Below are 21198 nucleotides of genomic sequence, written 5' to 3'. Positions count from 1 at the left end.
GTGACATTTGCTGTGTAAATATCCATCACATACAAGTTTGTGGTTCTGTATATCTAAAACCTATGAACGATATCAATAATGAAATAGTGGTATAACATGGTTTGTGTTGCTGCATAAAACATGTCACATTCAGTTTGTGTTGACGTTTATATTTATCACATTCATTTTGTTTTTACCAGGCATGTTAGGGACAAATTCTGAGTACAAATTGTGGGGTAGTTTAAACACATTAGGTTATTTTTACTAAGTTATACTCCTTTTCTGATCATTGCTTTATTTGATTTTTTTGTTCCATTAAAAGTAAAAAATATTTGTAGGCCCTATTCATATTTGAACAAAAGGCTAATATATTAAGTATGATAAATTACATTTCTTTAGAAGCCTAGATGATAAATTTTATAAGAAAAACATTTTTACACTAAGCTTAGATCGCATTATTAGTGTTACAATAAGCATAATTGGAAATTTTTAAGTTGTAAGAATCTACAGCAGCAAATTTAATAAAAAACCATTCGCTAAACTTAGAGGAATGCTATAAACCCTTTTATATCAGAATCTGTTCTCAACTGACAGACGAGTAATTGGTTTTTATGCCTGATAGTCAATAATATGGTTCACAGGTTACAGATCTGATTTTAGGTTTTCTCAAAATATTTTTTTAATAATGAAAAATATTTAGTGATAGATTTTAGGGTAGTAAAAAAATTTAAAATGCAGATTGATTGACAGATGTCAGTGTTCAACACACTTTCCTTATCTTCTAAAACAGTTTTCTTTTTAAAGGAATTTGCCTTGCCACGAACATTAGTTTTTTAGAAGTGTAATTATTTCACTACCTTTGTAACTAAAGAGTAAATCACACATTGTAAAATGTACATTGAAACAAGAGAGAAACAATCGGTCCTCAGCAAGGCACTTAGGCGTGTTTGACATGAAACACCTGCCAAAACAAGCTTTTGATTTTACAATAAGATTTTAAATGTACTTTCAGTATCCAAAGTCAATGGTTTTAGTGAAAACTTGTGTGATGAATATTTGTGTTGTCTCAACTTAATAGTTCTAACAGATAATGATGCTAAACAAGTATTTTTTTAAATTTTTATAAAGACTTGTTTATTGAAATTGAGGAAAAATATTTATATTACTTTGCCAGACTAAATAGAAAACATTTAATATATAAACAAATAACTTAATGAAGATAACAAATACTGTTTTGGATTCGGCATAGAATAGGAGAAACTTTTGTTTAAATTATAGGACTTGAAATGCAGGCCTTGGTTCAAATCCTGCCAGTACCTATTATTTTTACCATGTGATAGTGTAGTGATCCGGTTAGGCTTGGTCTCAAGCGGTTTGTGTAAATATCATACTGTCAGGAAAGCAGCTGTTTTTAGTTATCTAAATCGTCAGCAAAATCATAGCTATCAGGTAACTTCAAATAGGGAGAAAAAAACATATGGTAAATACCTCAAAATTTTATCAGTGCATTATGGAAATGCTAAAGGTCGGCCGCTTAGAAAGCGACCTCCTCCAGCATTGGTTTAGCATTAGCGCGCAGGTCGTTTTTTAAGCGGCCGAACTATACTAACCACACAATATTTAAAGTTATGTTTGTAAACAATAGTATTGTAAACATTTATGATGACTTTTTATAACCTCAAATTATGTGGTCTAATTTTATAACGATTAGACCATAGTTCCATATTTCCATAGTTTGATGAAAATAGTTCTTCATCACGCAGAGCAAAAGTGTCTTTTTGGTACTTAATCGTATTTCCAGGCGAAGGCGATTCACTTTCGCTTCTAGTGATGAAAAACTAATATTAGTGGTTGATACAGTTTTACTTTAAAGTGTTGTTCTTTCATTTAAAATTGCCGCATTTACTAAAAAAATACCTTAAGCATTGGTATAGCCACACAGTCGCAACATTATCACCTCCCATTGATAATAGAGATTTTAACCCAGTGTCTCTAACTAAACCCATATGACATCTAAATAAACATCCCAAATTAAAAATTTCCCTTTTTACATTTGTTTCAAGGGTCCTAAAATAAATCTAAAACTTCTTTACAAACACAATAGGTAATTTTTTTGCAAACTATTAACAACCTAATAGTGTTCAAAATTATGAATCAATTCGTTGACGAGGCACACCAAATCAAGCAATATTACCATCTATTGGCAGACAGGTGAATTTGTATTCAGGTGAGAAAGGAGAAACCATCTCCGTTGTTAGATTGGTCGATGTTGTTTTATGATCAAACCGGCAAACCTGCTATCGCTCTTAGCTTGCCCATCAAAGTCAGGCTTTCCCTCATATTGCAGCGATAAAATCATAGTGGCACTTTGCAGGTAGGTTTTCTGTTACGACATTTTTATAGCCTTGTTATAATGACAAGAGTACCTGCAGAAAAAATGTTTGGAGGGAAAATAAACAGGTATTTTGTTCTGTGGGTGTCCTGAAAAAGCATTGGAAACAGCTTGAAGGTAAAAAATATTTAAAATGTGTTTTTAGGCTTTCTGAGCTAGAGTAATCATTACAAATTTTAATAGTAAAAACTTTTTCTGTACAGTCATTTGGAAGTTTTAAAACGGTTTATGAAAATTGAGAAAACTTAAACGTGAACAGTATTTCAGAAAATAATGTACTGTTGTTAGGTTCTCTGATTCAAAACTGTTTATTAATCCTACCCATTGCAAATTATGGCAGCCTTTTTTGACAAATAAACCTGTTTGAAATTACTGTATGGTTATTGATGACTGAATCTTAAGTCCAAATTAAGATGACTAGTTATGTTTGATATTGATGTTTTAACTGTCACAAATTCACATGATAACTTAGATTTTAGCAGTATTTTTTATTACTTAATCTAATAAAAAAACTATGCGTAAACATACTTGAATTATTTGAATATAGGATTAAAAATTCCATGATATAACCTTTGTAAAGAAACGTTCATATTTTCTATTACTACAATTAAAAAAGAAAATCAACTTTATTTGTAATTTAAGTACAAGACTTGTGTATATTACCATCCATCACATTATGAATGTAAGGATTGTAGCAAATCAGATGATACATTGGGAACATGTTAAACTTAGTTACTAACTGCAAAAGTCACCCGATTCCATCCATGTGTGCTGCTTGAATTATATTCAACTTTCACATTTGTATTTAATGCAGTGTTGTTGGATGTTCAACAGCGTAATTTAATTCGCAAAGCTTTTTAAGTTTGTCCTAAATAAGAAAATTTTATAAATGTCTACAAACTGAAATTCATCTTAGGAAAAGTAATTATTTTTATTGTTTTATCAATGGTAAGATAATTTTAAAAGTGAATACATGTTTCAAATATTTGTACTTCATTTAACATTTTTATGATTACAAATGTTGTGTTCATTTAACAATATAATATTAGTGATTACCATCTTTAAATGATTAACATGATATTTAAATATGTTATTAAAATTGTGATGCCCTTTTTAAATATTGATGGTTAAGCTAGTAAGTGTCACATTTTATTTGTTCGATCGTTAATTAACTTTAACGAAGAACTTTGGTAACTCTCTCATTTAGCATTACGTATAATATCATGGAGGTCTCCAGTATACTTCATTACCATACGTTAATTGGTTTGGTTGCTATTAATTTCAGGTTTCTAGCTTCAGAGATTTCCCAGCTAAAGATTTGTTTTCCATTTGGAACCAAATGGTTTCTTAGTTTTATAAAGATTTTTACCACTTATTTTCACTAAACGTGTGTTGCAGTGCTTCTTGCTAATTACTTTTCAATATGAAAGTATTATTCGGAATTTATTTCTTAGAAATTTTTTAACTATTCATATAAAAAAAACCTAATGAACAGTCAGTTGGTAGTGCAATCTGTTATGTCACAATATAACCATTAACCATTAATATGTGTACATGCGTTCCTGGGGTAAGTTTTTGGACTACTAAATGGAGGGTAAACACAAACCTGGCTTTGATATGACACTGTGAGTATTTATTCCAACTCTGTAAATATTTCATAAGTAATAGCCATATAGGGATAGATAAAATCATAAGTTGGATCACTAAAAAGTCTTAAGCTTTTTGTTGGGTTAAAACCTAAAGCTGTCCAATTATCATTGGGATTTTAATAAATAGCTTAACAGCTGATCTTAGTCTGTAACAAAGTTACACAGATCCTCTCACTCCATTCTACACCCACGCTGTAAGCTTAAAATACGTACACAATTGCTGTTTGATAAAGTGATTAAGTGACAATTCATGTATTGGCTACACACAAATAATTTGGTTACTTTAGTTAACCCAAACTTACTGCTATTTTACTCACCCCTCCTGTGTAATAAATGTGCAAGATAAATAGTAAAAATCTTTGGTAGCTATATTCTTTAAACCTATAAATTTTGTTTATTACCACTACTTAATTTTGGGTGTGAAGCATAAAAACATGTGAAATGCCATAAGATAATGTCAAAATTAACTAATTTCTTTGCAAAGCTCTCCTTAGTTTAAAATATGAAAAAGTTCTAAAAGTATATCCCCGCAATGCAAATAAACAGAAAATACCAAATGTGAAATGTCACATTTTACGAGTATGCAGGGAAAATAGAGCACGGAGATAGTTGCAATGGCAACTGACATGTATCCATAAACGGGTTAGGTCCTAGGCTTGGCTAATAGCTTTAGCTACAGTGCTGCAAGCTGTAGCTGCAGGTAATGGGTGCTCGTAATATTACAGTTTACGCCAACGTAAACCGAGTTTATTTTATGATAAGTTTAGTTTTAAAAATATACTTTGACTCAATTTTTCAGTCTTGCCTCCTACCTCTAATATTTTATTCTTGTTAAACATTTTGAAGTAGCGAATTTTATCGTATTTGTTATGTTTTTAACAAAATTTATTAAATATCCCAATGTGTTGGTGTTTAAAACAATTTTTTTTCTTTTCTTCGATCATTTCATTTTCACAGGAGGTATTATACAGAGTACTCAAATGTCTTTGAGAAAAGTGACCCGACCCATATGTTTTTAAAGGATTATCCATTTAAGTTTTGAATTATGATAGAATAGTATAATTCATCGCTAGGGCCTTAAGTGACTCTTTTAGACACGAGGTCAAGTTTTGCAAACGAGGCAAAGCCGAGGTCGGAAAATGAGCGAGGGTTAAAAAGATACTTTTTGCTCGAGTGAACTTTTAAGCTAGAAAACAAAATAATTTTTATGTAAAGATAACCTCTCAAAACGACTTCTGTAAAACGTGTTATTGAAATCTTTCATTTGCAATACAGATTGAATAAATTAAATTAAAATGAATGATTAAGTAGACTTTACTATACAGTTTGTTAAGTGACATAAATTCTTTTATTTACTAATTTACTGTGTTTAGTGAGATCATCAGAAACGAAATCTTACTGATCTTGATTTTTCTGATTTTAAATTACCCATAACAAAATCAAACTGTGTCTAATGTATCTCTTTAACCTGACAGTCAAAGGCACAAGAGCATATGTTGTTTTCCAATGAAAAGTAAACACGGATTACAAAGGTTTAGCTTCTCCTTTAATCCCAAGTATTCAACTGAAACTGATCCTAAAACACTTCAAAGAGGAGTAATGCAATGTTTTATTAAAACAATTTTGTTTTACAAATGTTCTCAAATTTGCTTATTTGAAAGGTTTGCTCAAGAGTTTTATCTTTATTATGGCTTGAAATCTATTATTGGAACTGTACAGAGGCATGCTAAAATTGATGTTTTCCTAATAAAAGCACACTCAGATTATAATGAATGTTTACTGTGTATGTATGTGTATTTCATAAAATGAGATCTCAGAAAACTTTAAAGATTGTACATATTTATCAGATTCATTAAAACAAAATTTGATAAATCATTAAAAATCCCTTTTTTTATTTACATATTTCAAAAGTTTTGATCAGCACCTACATTTTTCACACCTTATTAAATCACACAGTGTTAAAAATCTTCTCCTAAATAACACATTAAGAACAGATTTTTTTGTTAACTTTGTGAAATTCATCTTTGTTAGTCATAGTGGACTTCAATGACACTATTTCATTTCATTGATAATTCCTCACATTATATTATTTCAATCTTAAAAATAATTAAGGTAGATTACCATAATAGATGCGGGCAGTTTACTCATCTCATTTTAGGAGAATCTTAAATTCAAATTAGCCGTAGCTTGTGAATAGAGATAATTAACTCTAAGAGAGGAAGTCTGACACAAGTGTATGAACTACACACGGACACAGGCGGTACCATGCTGCGGAAACTGCGCTTCCTGGTCAGTTGTTTATTTTTATTTAATACGTCAATTAATGAACCAAAGTATTATTATTTGATCTAACGTATACTTTAAAACAATAACGTATTATATATATATATTTTTTATTTATTGTTTTGTTTTTAATATTTTTCTATTTGTAGGCCAAGTACATTTTATTACAGTATCACAAAGGGTAGATACTTATTATTATTGTATGGTTTTCAGAGAGAGTAATCGGAAATAAAGAAATAGTTCTTGTTTTATCTAAAAACATGGATGTGTAAAAATTAGTTTGTAATATTCTTGTTGTAAAACATTGTTTTTTTAAATTGAATTTCCAATGTAGGGTGCAAGCTATTACTGTAGGTTTCATGGTAAGACCTGGACATGGTAGCCTACCGATTTACTTTTTTGTTTTGATATCCCCAGAGGCCAAAAACACCATCCATTCAAATTTATATATGTGTCCGTTAGGACAACAACGTCTATAAGTACCCCCGCCGCAGTAAACCTGCAGACTAAGCGAATTTCCATTTGCCTGAATTGATATACAATTAAATCTATTTAACAAGTTTGATCACGATATATCCATAAACAAGCAAACTACAACATTTTACAATATTCTCCATAAGAATAACATGAGAATTTTAAATTTACAACGTTTAGAATTTCTCCGTAACCAATAACCGCACAAAAACACTTCATTTGTCTTTTTAAGCTCTTTAAAATGGTCTAGAGAGAAATTGGGAAATTTTGTGTTTTGGTGTTCAGAAATGAGAAACAATTTTTACCCCATAAAACTCACCGTAAAACCCCGTTCCCATCATCCCATCATGCTGGTTCAGGCAAATGGAAATCTATGTGCTCTGAAGCTTTTCTGTGGCGTAGGTATTTTTTGTGTTGTTAAAATGTGTAAGGTAAATACATCATCTCTCACTTTTGTGTTAAACCTTTTGTGGCAAAAGATCTCAGCCCAGTAATAGGTTTCCTCATCTAAGAAATTGATCTATTTTTATTTGTGGGATCCAAACCCCTGAGTCTTGGCATTATCATGAAACAAACATTAGCCTCACAAAAGGGGAAACCGAGGCCATGTTGTTACACTTGTGATTTTACCCAAATAACAATTTTGTGCGTTCTTGATGTATTTAATTACTTCAAAATCAAGATTGTAGGAAAACAATAGATGGTAAACCTTTTTGGAAAAAACGCTTTTAGACAGCCTCAGAACATGGTTGAAATCTATTTATCAAAATATTTTGATATAGGCTAATAATTATTTTCACAGAATTATTTTCACTGTTTTGGCAAGTCCTTTGCCCCAATACCTAGACAAGATACTGATCACCCCCACCTAAAAAATTTGTTGAAAGCAAATTGCCATTGGTCATTGGTGGGAATTTAATACTATACTTTAATTTTTTAATCTGAAATGGCGACCATTTTAACTTGGAGCTCAACAGCTTCTGAGTTCCCAGGTCAGAAGATACATGTTCTAATCGTTAAATAAGTTTTGCAGTGCTTATGACTACTTTAATTTTTATCTTTTTAAAGTAAAAAGTTTGGATGTTTTTTTCATCCTATTTTCACTGTGTAGGCCTATACAGGAAGTTATTGAGAAAATAGTTCACATAGGTACACGTTTTTTAAAGTAATAAAAAAAATTAGAAACTTACGACACACATAATTAGGTTATTGCTGACCATGTTGTACCATAATTGGGGCGTGTTGACTGGAGATCGGTGCAATGTGATTGGATTGAAGTGAGGTTGGGCAATTAATTGGAAAAGTTCATCTAGCTAGCCACATCACTCAGTTTTTTGACAGGTTGGAACTTGTAGACGACACTTTGATCTGATCACACAACCCAACCTAAATTCAATATTGTTCAATCATTACTATTCACGTTTTTTTTTATTTTCACGGCCAAAGTTTTGTCAGCAATAGCTCAAACGATTCAAGAATTATTTACTGAATTAATTTAGTTATCAAAGTTTGTTATGATAAGAAAATAAATAATCCCTATTGTTGTTTGGTTGTTGGGATATAATGGTTTTTCATAATGGTGATGACGGGTAACCTAAGAGGACTAATGAAAGTACAATTTATATCTTGAATGTTGTTTGGTCTATATAACTGCATCGATTTGTTTTTTTATTTTTTGCCTTTGTTAACCAAAGAGAGTATTGGAGCCAAATCATTCCTTATGTCAACCACTGCTGTTCACATTTAACCAAGAGTTGGACCTGTGATTTGAACCAACCAATCATTGCTTCTGTTGACAGCAATAAGCCTTTGATTGCACTAGACATTACTGTGTGTTGACAAACCAGTCCCATTTGATCTTTAAGATTATTGTTTTGTTCTTAAATTGGTTATTGAATATGCTACATTTTTGTAATTAATGGTACCTTTTTTGTGATATATTTTTAAAATGTAAAGGATTGTAGATCAATATTTATTAATTTACTGTTTGTGAAAATTGTTCAAATATTTACGCTAGATAGTTTTTATTTTAATGTATACGTACGTAATGCAAATATTATAGATGAGGTATCATATTGATGTAGACATGTAGTGTGTTTTTCTTATTAAAAATGAAACCTAACTAATCAATAACTGATAATGAACTGAAGTTTCCAAAGTCGCAATATTGAAAGATAAATATTTTAGGAAGTAAACGTAGCCGAGTTTCATCAATCTGCCAACAATCAGTTTGCTCAATCTTGCAACTTATCTAGATTTTCTGCCTTCTTATTTTGACTGGAAAATATACTCCCTTTAAATCTACTTCCAAATCACATTATATAAAAAAATGAAAAAATCCTCATGTATTATACATTAGTTAGTTAGGAAATAAAGATGTATTTTTGTTTGTTTCAGACCATGATATGAATTTCCTTTTTCATTTCAGTAATATTACAGTAATAGTATATTACGTTACTAGTCCTGAAAATAAGTGTTTACCGGACGAGTGTGGTCGTTCCCGTGCGAGACGAAGTCGAGTACGGGATTACCATACGAGTCCGGTAAACACATTTTGGACGAGTTACGTACGATAGTTTACGCCATACTACTAAATCCGTACAAATCCTTATATATTTCCACCAACTAAAGGACTAACAATCACTAGTCATAACCTCTAAGGGAGGTTATGTTTTTGTTTTTAACCACTCACTGCCATCTAAATACAGTATAATCAGCTGATTGGTGTCCGGTAAAACTCATTGCAGTACAGTAGTACGCAATGAAACCCCATTTGAATAAGCTGGCGGCAAACAGCTGTTTTCTGGACTAAATCCTTGCGTGGAAAGTTCGTCAAAATAATGTAGTGTGGCTTAAAAATTATTTGAGTTAAAAGTTTTTGGCATACAGTCCACATTTGATTACATTTGGTTCACATTCTTATAGGTTATAGGAATTTCTCTTTGTTCTTGAGGTGTTTATGATTTTTATGCAAAAATTTCAATTTGTATGTTTATTAAACATCTTGTATCATTTTTTATGGCAGTGCTATGCTGGTGTTTTTTATCACTTAAGTCAAATGTATCCTCTCAATATGTTTCTCAAATATACACATAGTTTTTGGTTTCAGTTTTAATGCCAAATAAATAAACATTGTATCCAAAAATAGTTTTGTAGGGAAAATTTTCATAGAATGATAAAGAGTTTGAAGCATTGAAATAGCAATACTTGTTTGTTATCAAAGAATAATTTTATTTTTGTTTTTAATCATTCATATCCTGGCAGACATTTATTAGAGTATAAATTGTCTTATAATTTTCATCCGTTGATTAACAGAGGGAAAAATATACTTAGGTACTCTTCAGTAGGGTCAGAATTTTCAAGTAGGGTTAAAGGATAAAGGAAACAATATGAGTAGGAGTGGAATTTTATCCTAAACAAACACTTATGATTGTTACTATCATGTGAAGTGGCCGTGTTTTGTTTTTGTTGTTATTTTGTGTGCCTGGTAGATTTTTTCATTTATTAATTATGTAACAACAGGTTAATATTGATAATAATTAATATGACCAAGGTTCGGACAGTTATGTGAAAAAACTTTAAATGCCTCTTGAATTATAAATATCAATCAGGTTTATTGACCCTTTACTAATATCATCCAAAATATGAATTTAACTAAAATACATTAGCATGATAAAATTAGAATACCAAATTATATTTGAGAGGCGTTGACTGAGGGAGTTTTTAGACTTGTTACACACATGGATCTATAGTTGCAACAACATGATTTTGCAGAACGTATAAAAATATGTTACAACAGTTTTGTCTGTATATGGGTAGAAGTTTTTGATTATTTTTACATGCCATATCCCAGCAATGTTACCTCAATTTATATTTATTTTTCTATCCGTCACTCTCCTAACTGTTTGGAATGTCTAGCTTGTGAAACTAAACCACCTAATTTTTAAAGATAATGCGAATGATCAAACACCCAGCTTAGTGCACTATTGGAAATATTTTCTCTCATGTTTTACTTTATACACCATCAAAGACCTGTAACCTGTTTAGATTAGAGAAAGATTCTCTCTGCAATGTGTAACGTTCTGACATAAAAAGAAAAACTATATTTACTCATTTACTTTATTTAAGTTATTATTTAATTTTGCCACACAGCCGATGAGAACTTTGTAAATGGCTCAATTTAGTGTTGTTTCTATAATTAATGTTGGGTGTATACAACTATTTTCCATGGTAGATTTATAGAACCAAATAATTTGTATCCTCCCAGTCACAAAGCACAAGTACAGAATTTGTTTAACACTCTTAAGAACATGTAAAACACTGAGAAAGTAACACAGTATATATTGTCACACTGTAAATTGCAAGGATTTAATCAACTTCTGTAACATATCGAAGGCTGCTGCGTATCTTCCAAACTTCCTGGATGTTTCATCCTAAGGTCAGCCTCCACCTGTATGTAGGTCGCTGAGAGTGAGAGCATAGACATTCCTGGCTGATTGATTCTCTGGGGTCAGGATACCCCGGCTAGGGAACCGTTTGCCTGAATGTGGAACCGTGTAGTCTATGTTAATGTCACGGTCTGAAGCCGCTCTAGTGTACAACGATGGGAACTAAACTGACCCAGTGTTTTTCCTTGTTTCTGAGAAAGGAAAGTAAGAAATGTTGTGGTGAAAATACAACCATTTTCAGAGAAAAGTCGTCATTTACCTTTCCCATCCGTCCATAATCTTTGAGTTTTTGATAAATAAAATCAAAACATGGTTTATTTACAAAATGAAGTAAAGGAAAACAAATAACACATACATACATAGTGGAACAAAACCCTCTTTACCTTGATAGGTGCACAACATTATATATGTGTATGTATTTTAGTTTCAAGTTACACTGAGACATAAATAGTTTACAAACATAGGCAACTACGATTTTAACGGAAAGTATCTACAGACAATTAGATAGTAACAAGACCAGGATTTGGCCCGTTCCCTTTCAAAGTGTGAAAATGCCATTGGCGTAGAAAAAACACAAAATATAACAAATATTATTCAGGAAATAATCCTACATAGGCTAAAAGCCTCTGTAGGTTCAGTCATTATGACTAACTTAATTTGCGTATAATCAATTATAAAAATATAAAAAATAATTATGGTGAATTTTTAAATATGTATGAGTAACAAACAGTTCTAGCTAAAAAAATGTCTTGGTATAGTTCTTCAATGCAACACAAGACATCTCACTCTATTAACCCCATCATTCATATTTGGTTTAAAATTCCCTCAGTAGGACATTTTAATTTCTTAGCAGAATTTATTCAGTTTTACTGTACACCTACAAGTTTTTAAAATGGTGTTTACAAATTCGACTAACTGCTCGGAGTCGCTCGGAGTCTAGCTCAGTCCGCCGAGCTGATAAGACGTTATCTACATTGCTCCCGTCGTGTACAGGTCTACTGGACGCGACACGCCATTTAACCTAGACAGTGTTTTACTATTTATACGTGTCTATTGAGCTATTAATGAAAACAATTTTTACTTAATTATGTCGTCGAACTGTGGCATCTGTGGTGTATCGATCGAGAACAGTGAAAGTGAACAGAAGATCAAGTGTACCGGTGTTTGTGGTAATTTCTTCCATTCTCGCTGTGCTCAAGATGATCTGGTTGGTGCTAAGACGCGATCTCTACGAGACTGGAAATGCAAAAAGTGTCGTCCTTCACTATCAGCTACGTCGGAGGTTAGTGCGGATGGCACGAAAGAGCTGTTACAAGCACTGGAAGATTTCAAACAAAAGGTCTTCATGGAGTTGAAATCTACTAGAAACGATATAAGTGAACTTAAGGAATCTTTAAATTTTGTATCAAACATGATGGATGATTCAAACAAACTAATGACGGAAATAAAAGGAGAACTAGCTACATTGAAGAAGGAAAATGATGATCTCCGCAAAGAAAATGCAACCCTTACTGTGGAAGTGACCTCTTTGAAAGACAGAGTCCGCTCACTGGAACAATATTCCAGGAAAAACAACGTTGAGATAAGCGGGATCCCTCAAACTCCAAATGAAGATGTGGTTAAGTTGGTAAAAGATGTTGGAGCTGCTCTGGGAATCGACATCCAGGAAGGTGACATATCGATTGCACACCGTGTTCCATCCTTCAAAAAAGAACGCACGCAGCCACTTATCGTCCAGTTCTCCAGGAGGACATCTCGTGAAACCTTGCTGAAAAGTTTTAGGGAGAAGAAGACGATGACAGCCAAAGAAATCCATGCAGCCTTCCCAGCCCGGAGCGTCTACGTCAACGAACACCTCTCTCCAGAAAATAAACAATTTCTGTCAAAGCTTAAAGAAAAGTGTAAAGAAGTCGGATACAAGTATGCGTGGTGCAGAGAAGGTAAATTCTTCGTACGGAAGTGTGTCAATGATCGCTGCCTCAGAGTGGACACCTACGAGGAACTTGAGAAACTTAAATAACATGTAAGTCAACATGAGTCAACCTACACTATTTTTGTCCAATAAAAAATATATATATAATGTTTGTTATCTCTTTATTGTTATTATGTTTATATATTCTATGAAATGTTTATTTTTATCTCAGGTTCTATTTACTTCTCTGTCATCAAGGAGTATGACAGTTGTTTATCTTTATAAAACCGTACATATAAACAATTTATTTTTAGAGTTAAAAATGCATACTGTTTAAATGAATCATCACATACTGAAACACAATTCTCAATCTGAAATACAGGATTTCTTTTTGCCTGGGAACGCTACAAAAGAATTTAATTTAATATATACTAATATAAGGAGCTTGAGAAAAAATTTCAATAGCTTCATTGCTGAAATAAGTAGTATAAAACACAAAATACATTTCATTGTCCTTAGTGAAATTTGGATTGACAGTAATGAAGCAAATTTATATAGCATACCAGGATATAGCCTTTTTACCTCATGCAACGATGAATACAGAGCTGGAGGTGTTTTGTGTTTTGTTGACAAATCAATAGAAAGTAAGGATGTAAAGTTGTCTTTTAACCCAAGATCAGCTGATATCTTATTGCTGGATATAAAAATGAACCAAGTGTATTTTAAGCTAGTATGCCTGTACAGATTACAAAAAATTCCAGAAAACTCATTTTTAATAGATTTATCTCAGCTGATGTTAGAAATAAAAAATAATGCAATATATATTGGTGACATAAATATTAATCTTTTGGAGGAAAGTGCTATATCTGAAAGCTACAATAGTGTCCTAAACAATAATGGGTTTATATCCATAGTTAACTCTCCTACTAGAATTACTCACTTTACAAAAACATTAATAGATCACATGTTTGTAAGAAATAGATATATGCAACAGTTTTCCAGTGGAGTATTCGATTTAGGTATCACTGACCATTGTGTTCTAGGTCTTAAATTTAGATATTTGTCCAATACAAAAACTGTTAACACATGTGATGATAACATAAACCTTAAGAAACAAATACTTGATTTTGATCTTGTAAAAACTAAGCTTAAGAATACTAACTGGGAAGATATTTATTCTGAATTAGATGTAAACAATTGTTTTAGTATTTTTTATGAAAAATTAATGAACGTTGTTAATACTAGTAAAAAAACTGTTCATGTTGACTCTAAACTGAGGAAAGCAAAGTTATCGAGTCCTTGGATTACAAAAAACATTTTTAATCGAATAAAAAGGAGAAGAAAGCTTTATATACTTTCCAAAAAAAGACCATATGACACTGCTTTCAACACCTATTTCAAAAGATTTACAGACAATTTAAAAGTTGACATTGACACAGCAAAAAACTTATATTATTCAAATAAACTTCAAGAATGTAATGGTAATATTGCCCAACAATGGAAAATCATTAATAACTTGACTGGAAATGTAAAAGATAAGAACATTGATAGGATTGAGCTAAACGATGGGACACTGATAACAGAGCCTGGCCTTATCGCCCAGGAAATAAACAACCACCTTGTCTCAATACAGGCTGGACAACCAATCACTTTCCCTGCAGCAATTCTACCTCCTATGTACATCTGTCCACAAACGTTTTTTATAGCACCAACTACAGTGCAGGAAATAAAGTCAGTTGTTAGTAATTTAAAGAACAAAAAATCTACTGGCTTTGATGGCATCAGTGTTAGTTTACTTAAACATATAATTGACGAAATATCTCTTGTTTTAGAATACATATTTAATATGAGTTTCAACAAAGGTATTTTTCCAGAGACACTCAAATTAAGTTTAGTTGTACCCATTTTGAAAAAAAATAATTCTTTTAATTTAGAAAATCTCAGACCCATTAGCTTACTTTCAGTTTTTTCTAAAATACTCGAGAAGCTCATGATGATTAGAATTGAAAATTTTTTAAATAAAACACATTTTTTCAGTAATAAGCAGTTTGGTTTTATTAAAGGCAGGTCAACAGAAAGTGCTTTATTGGCAGTAACCGATCACATCTTCCAAGGATTAAACTCAAAACTGAAAACAACAGGTCTATTTATTGATTTTAAAAAAGCTTTTGACATGGTAAATCACAACATTCTTTTAAATAAATTGCAAAACGTAGGAATAAGAGGTACAGCTTTTGAGTGGTTTAAGAGTTTCATCACAAATAGGAGGCAACAAGTAAAAATAAACAATGACTACAGTAATCCTCTCATTGTACAAACGGGTGTGCCCCAAGGGTCAACGACCTCAGGTATTTTATTTTTAGTGTTCATCAACGATTTATTAAATCTACCTTTTAACGGAAATATCTTTGCTTTTGCTGATGACATTGCTCTTTTTTACACACAAAACGATTTGATGTTGATGGAAAATTTAATAAACGATGATCTTTTACTTTTAAGAAATTGGTGTTTGATCAATAGAATGCAGGTAAATGTAAACAAAACCAAATTTGTTAATTTCCACTCAACCGGTTTTGAATTGCCATCTCCTTTAATTTTTCACTCCTCAAATTGCAGTCCACAACTATGTAATTGCCAGCCGTTAGAAAAAGTAAAATCTATAAAATATTTAGGAGTTCTACTCGATGAAAAAGTCACCTTCGAACCTCATATATTAAATCTACATGCTAAGATACGAACACAAATAAGAAAATTTTATTTTTTAAGAAATTTTTGTAACGAATCACTTTTGAGAACATTATACTTTGCACTAATCAACTCAAGATTGCAATATGCCTTGCCATGCTGGGGAGGAACTTATAAAACCTTGATAAATAGATTAAGAACAACACAAAACTTTTTTATGCGGATAATTTTGAAACAACCTAAAAGAACAAGTTCATTTCCACTCTACCAACAGTTAAAAATTTTTCCCATACAGCACCTTTTTGTTTTCAAAGTTCTTAGACTGTTTTTTGTTCGAAGTGGAAACAGAGTTAACGTCATACCAAATATTACACACACATACATAACAAGAAGCATTACCAATAATACTCTGAAACTACCCAAAGTAAATAAAGCTATTTTTCGTCACTCTTTTCAATATCTAGGTCCAAAATACTATAATTATCTACCACTTCAAATAAAGAATAGTTTGAATTTAAAGCATTTTAGCAAAGCAACGATAATTTGGCTTTCTTCTCAGCAGGACATAAATTATATCAATAATATCCTGTTGTAATAACTTTCATTCTTTATTAAAACAGTTCTTGTTTTTGTCCATCAGATGCACAGTTCAGGCGGAATTCAATGTTTTATAACAGATGCTAGACCATAAATTACAACGTCATGTTAGCCGATAAGTTAGTTTAAGCAAACTGGTTACACTACTGGATCAAGTAGCCAGTTCTATTTCTCTACATCTCATGTATTGTTATATTGTGGTTTTTTGTGGGAAATAAACTTCATTATTCATTATTCATTATTCAAATTTAATAAGACAATTTTACGACCGATTTTTGTTCTTTATTACGGCTTATTGCCCTAATGAAACATCCAGTCATAAGGAAAAGGATACACTGTTAATGCAAGTATGAGAGAGAGGAAAGAGAACAAGTTTGTGTCTCCATCCTCTATGGTGGGAATGAGGGGGGGGGGGGGGTCATTCATGGCCAGTCAGCCAGTTCAGTCCCAGTCCATGTGTACTTTACTGTTAACTGTCCCTGCACTGCACTGATGTTCTAGTGAAGTGTTGTGACCAAAGTGATTAGTGGTTCCAGGATGTAGTTGTTTACGTTTCAAATTGTCCAGGTTCGTTTTTGTCAGTGATGATTTTGTAATTTTGTTGTGTTTTAGAAATGACGTAATGTGTATGTTTTTTATAAAATATATATAGGCCTAATACTATTTTTTTTTAATTCAGTTATGTTGTGATGATATTTTATGATTTATTTGTCTTTTAAGATCCAAGCAAATGTTTGTAAATAAAAAAAAAAAAAATAGTTGGTATAAGTCACATAATTATATTGAATAGAGTTAAATTATTTAAACACAGTAAATATTTTTTACGTGCCATTGATTATTGAAAAACAATTATAGTGGCTATGAAAAAGAATACATTATTAAGTAAGTTAATTTCACTCATTTAGAACTTAAAGTGTAATAAATATGTTTTGAATTTTGCCCCACAATGTTTCAATTAAAATTTAGACATTTGTATACATTTCAAAAATAATTAAAAATATATAAAAGCAACCTTTAAAGTGTTGTTTTACAAAACAATTTTATTACAAAGTACATTTTAATTACAAAACTAGTCCTAGAATATTCAGAGACAAAACTTCCGTCAACCTTTCCGTCGGTTTTTAAGTCAACAACATTTCTCATCTAATCCGAATGTCAGGGAAAAGCGCTTGAATATTTTAACAACTTAACTTCAATTTCATTAGCAAAATGTTTCTATTTCAATCCAGTGGTAGGATGTGTACAATACCTGATGTTGTATGACCTTGAGTTCCAGTCTAACCATAACAGCTGATAGACTTCCTCTTGCTTAGTTCCTTCTGCCCTTATGGTTCTTTGGTAATGTTTCTTTGTGGGTAAAATAATATTTTTGTCTAAATAATATCAAAATTGTAACAAGAGAAACATATTACAAGTGTGTTTTGGGCAATGATTCACATTTGCATGTTAATATTTGTCCATTTTAAATCTCACTAGTATTTATTCTCTCCACATATTTATAAATTATTTTTGAATTATTAGTCTGTTTAAAAACGTTGTATTTAAAAAAAAATTGTTATTTATAAATTATTATTAATTAAATAAAGATGGTGTATTAAACATATTTAACATGCTTTTTTAATATATGTATTTAAGATGTCAAAAGTAACATGGTTATATCAAACCTTTCCTTACTCAAATCTTATGTAAATGATCAATTAGGTCCACATTTTTACCATCCTGAAAAGTATCTCAACTGTTGTGTTATCAACAATTTCAGTACCTAATTGTTTACAATTCAAAACTTTTTAAAATTTCATTATAATTTTTTTTTTTTTTATGTCTATGTCACTATTACAAATTTTGAAATTTCAACCTACATTAATTTCACTAAACAATATATTCCAACCTAAGTAATGAAACCACACCTGTGTGTCACTTAATCGTTTTGATCATGGACGGTTGGGAAAATTGAGAAACAAATGGGAAATGTTATCTACCTGGTTAGATCGAAGACGGGTGTATATGGAAAAGCCATGTTCACCAAATTAGAAAATTGTAAATAAAGAAAACTAAAGGGGGAGGATTGCTATACCAATGACCAAAATCACTTGCCACTGTGCTATAGAAAATGTGAGAAAAACATTTACTACATTTTTAAACATTCTTGTTGTATTTAATAAGGAATCAATTAGTTCTGGTTCTGTTATCGACTATAATGCTTCATTGTCATATTTATCTGTGCTTATATTGATTTTGTATTGAACAACTCCCATCCATAATCCGTAAGTCAGATCAGATAACGTGATATCACAGCGCAATGTTCAAGTGTTGTTCTTCTCAATGTTGAGGAAGGTATATTTTAAGAATTTCTGCAAGTATTAGTTTTAACAATCCCTTATTTTGTAGTTGCTTATTAATAAGTTTATTTGTTACGGATTATACAATGTTTTAATTGACTTTGTTGGTTATTCTGAGGGTTCTAGTATGTTTTAAAGGAAAATTCAAAATCAGTACTTAATGAAAATATATATCGTAATGCATAAAAATATTCCATGCTTAATTTTTGTCATTTAACACGTTCAGCCCGACGGAAATTAGTTAGGAACTTACCAAAACTCCGACGTGTGCCACCGGTGGCGCATTGTTTCCATTTGATTTGATGCTTTTTAGAAGTGTGTTCGGAGCTTTTCTGAGATATATAAACTGTGTATTCGTAGTTTAGGTTTATAAAAACACATTGTGGCCACCTGTGGCGCACGTGCAATTTTTTTTTACCAAACCATACTTTGAAAAATAGACCCGTTTCTTAGAACTTTATTACACTTACATTTTTACCTTATATTATACCTAATGTTTAATAAGGAAATAAATAACAAATTAATTTAATGAGAACAAGTTTTATTGAATACAAAAATGCTTCAGTATTAGCCAAATTGTGTAAAAATGTAAAATATTGTTTCCTAATGTAGGCTAGTTATTATAAAAAGATTGCTTGTTTATTGTTATGAGTTACAATAAGAAAAGTAAAATGCCATGAATGTAACACAGGGTGTATACCAACCGGGAAAACCGGGAGAACCGGGAAATAACCTTGAATTTGAAGGGACCTGGAAAAAACCGGGAAAAAGCCGGGATTTTTGGACCGAATCCGGGATTTTTATTTTAGCCCCGGTAGAAGATTGTAGTCGTAAAATGCGTCTTGCCGCGATTGCGGGCGACGACGATGACGTTTCCGTGACCGCGGGAGACGACGATGACGTTTCCGTGACCGCGGGAGACGACGATGACGTTTCCGTGACCGCGGGAGACGACGATGACGTTTCCGTGACCGCGGGATCAACGATGATTTTTACACGGCCACGTGAAATACTCATGATTTTGCCGCGATTGCGACCTACGACGATGACGTTTCCGTGACCGCGGGAGACTACGATGACGTTTCCGTGACCGCGGGAGACGACGATGACGTTTCCGTGACCGTGGGAGACGACGATGACGTTTCCGTGACCGCGGACGACGACGATGACGTTTCCGTGACCGCGGGAGACGACGATGATTATGTCTACGCGGCCGCAGATGTTTATGATTTTGCCGAGATCGCGGACGACAGCGATGACGTTTTCATATCTGCGAGAGGCAATGATGATGTCTACACGGCCGCGGGAAATATTCATGATTTTGCCGAGATCGCGGACGACGACGATGACGTTTCCGTGACCGCGGACGACGACGATGACGTTTCCGTGACCGCGGGAGACGACGATGATTATGTCTACGCGGCCGCAGATGTTTATGATTTTGCCGAGATCGCGGACGACGGCGATGACGTTTTCATATCTGCGAGAGGCAATGATGATGTCTACACGGCCGCGGGAAATATTCATGATTTTGCCGAGGTCGCGGACGACGACGATGACGTTTCCGTGACTGCGGACGACGACGATGACGTTTCCGTGACCGCGGGAGACGACGATGATTATAACTACGCGGCCGCAGATGTTTATGATTTTGCCGAGATCGTGGACGACGGCGATGACGTTTTCATATCTGCGAGAGGCAATAATGATGTCTACACGGCCGCGGAAGATTTTCGTGATTTGCAGTGTCCGCGAAAGACGACGATGATGATTTCTACACGGACGCGTGATATGCTCATGATTTTGCCGTGATTGCGGCCGACGACGATGATGTTTCCGTGACCGTGGGAAACGACGATGACGTTTCCGTGACCGCGGGAGACGACGATGATGTAGACACGGCCGCGGGAAATATTCATGATTTTACCGAGATCGCGGACGATGACGACGATGACGTTTCCGTGACTGCGGGAGGCTATGATGATGTCCACACGGCCGCGGAATATATTCGTGATTTGCCGTGACCGCGAAAGACGACGATGATTTTGTCTACACGGCTGCAGATGTTCATGATTTAGCCACGATCGCGGACAACGACGATGACGTTTACGTGACCGCAGGATCAACGATGATGTTTACACTGCCGCGGGAAACATTCATGATTTTGCCGAGATCGCGCACGACAACGATGACGTTCCCGTGACCGCGGGAGTCAATGATGGTGTCTACACGAACTCGGAACATTTTCGTTATTTTGCCGTGATCGCGGTCGATGACGATGACGTTTACGTGACCGTGGGAGTCAATGATGATGTCCACACGGCCGCGGAAGATTTTCGTGATTTTGCCGCGATCGTGGATGACGATGATTACGTTTCCGTGATCGCGAGAGACGGCGATCATGTATACATACCGCGGAAGATGTCCAGGATTTTTCTAT

General features: G+C 33.2%; 2 protein-coding genes across 4 annotated transcripts in view; both read left to right on the top strand.

Annotated features, from left to right (window-relative positions):
- The window catches only part of LOC129002450 (protein phosphatase 1 regulatory subunit 16A-like), a 121354-nt gene that overhangs the window by 20458 nt on the left and 79698 nt on the right, over window positions 1-21198 (top strand). The window contains exon 1 of one of the 3 annotated variants that reach the window (XM_054430263.1): window positions 16870-16986. The exons of the other annotated variants lie outside the window; for them this stretch is intronic. The gene's annotated coding sequence lies outside the window, so the exon portion shown is untranslated. Of the gene's footprint in view, window positions 1-16869; window positions 16987-21198 lie in introns of those variants that run through there. 3 annotated transcript variants of the gene reach the window in all.
- LOC129003623 (uncharacterized) lies at window positions 12313-13245 on the top strand. Its single transcript, XM_054431921.1, has one exon. It carries the CDS (start codon window positions 12313-12315, stop codon window positions 13243-13245), a length of 933 nt encoding a protein of 310 aa, XP_054287896.1.

Source organism: Macrosteles quadrilineatus, unplaced genomic scaffold (genome assembly GCF_028750875.1).
Source record: "Macrosteles quadrilineatus isolate MER2022 unplaced genomic scaffold, UCM_ALF_1.0 Scaffold_9__3_contigs__length_116548681, whole genome shotgun sequence".
In the NCBI taxonomy this organism is placed as follows: domain Eukaryota; kingdom Metazoa; phylum Arthropoda; class Insecta; order Hemiptera; family Cicadellidae; genus Macrosteles; species Macrosteles quadrilineatus.
The sequence above is the reverse complement of the archived record's forward strand: the minus strand, read 5'-3'. Positions and strand labels throughout refer to the sequence as shown.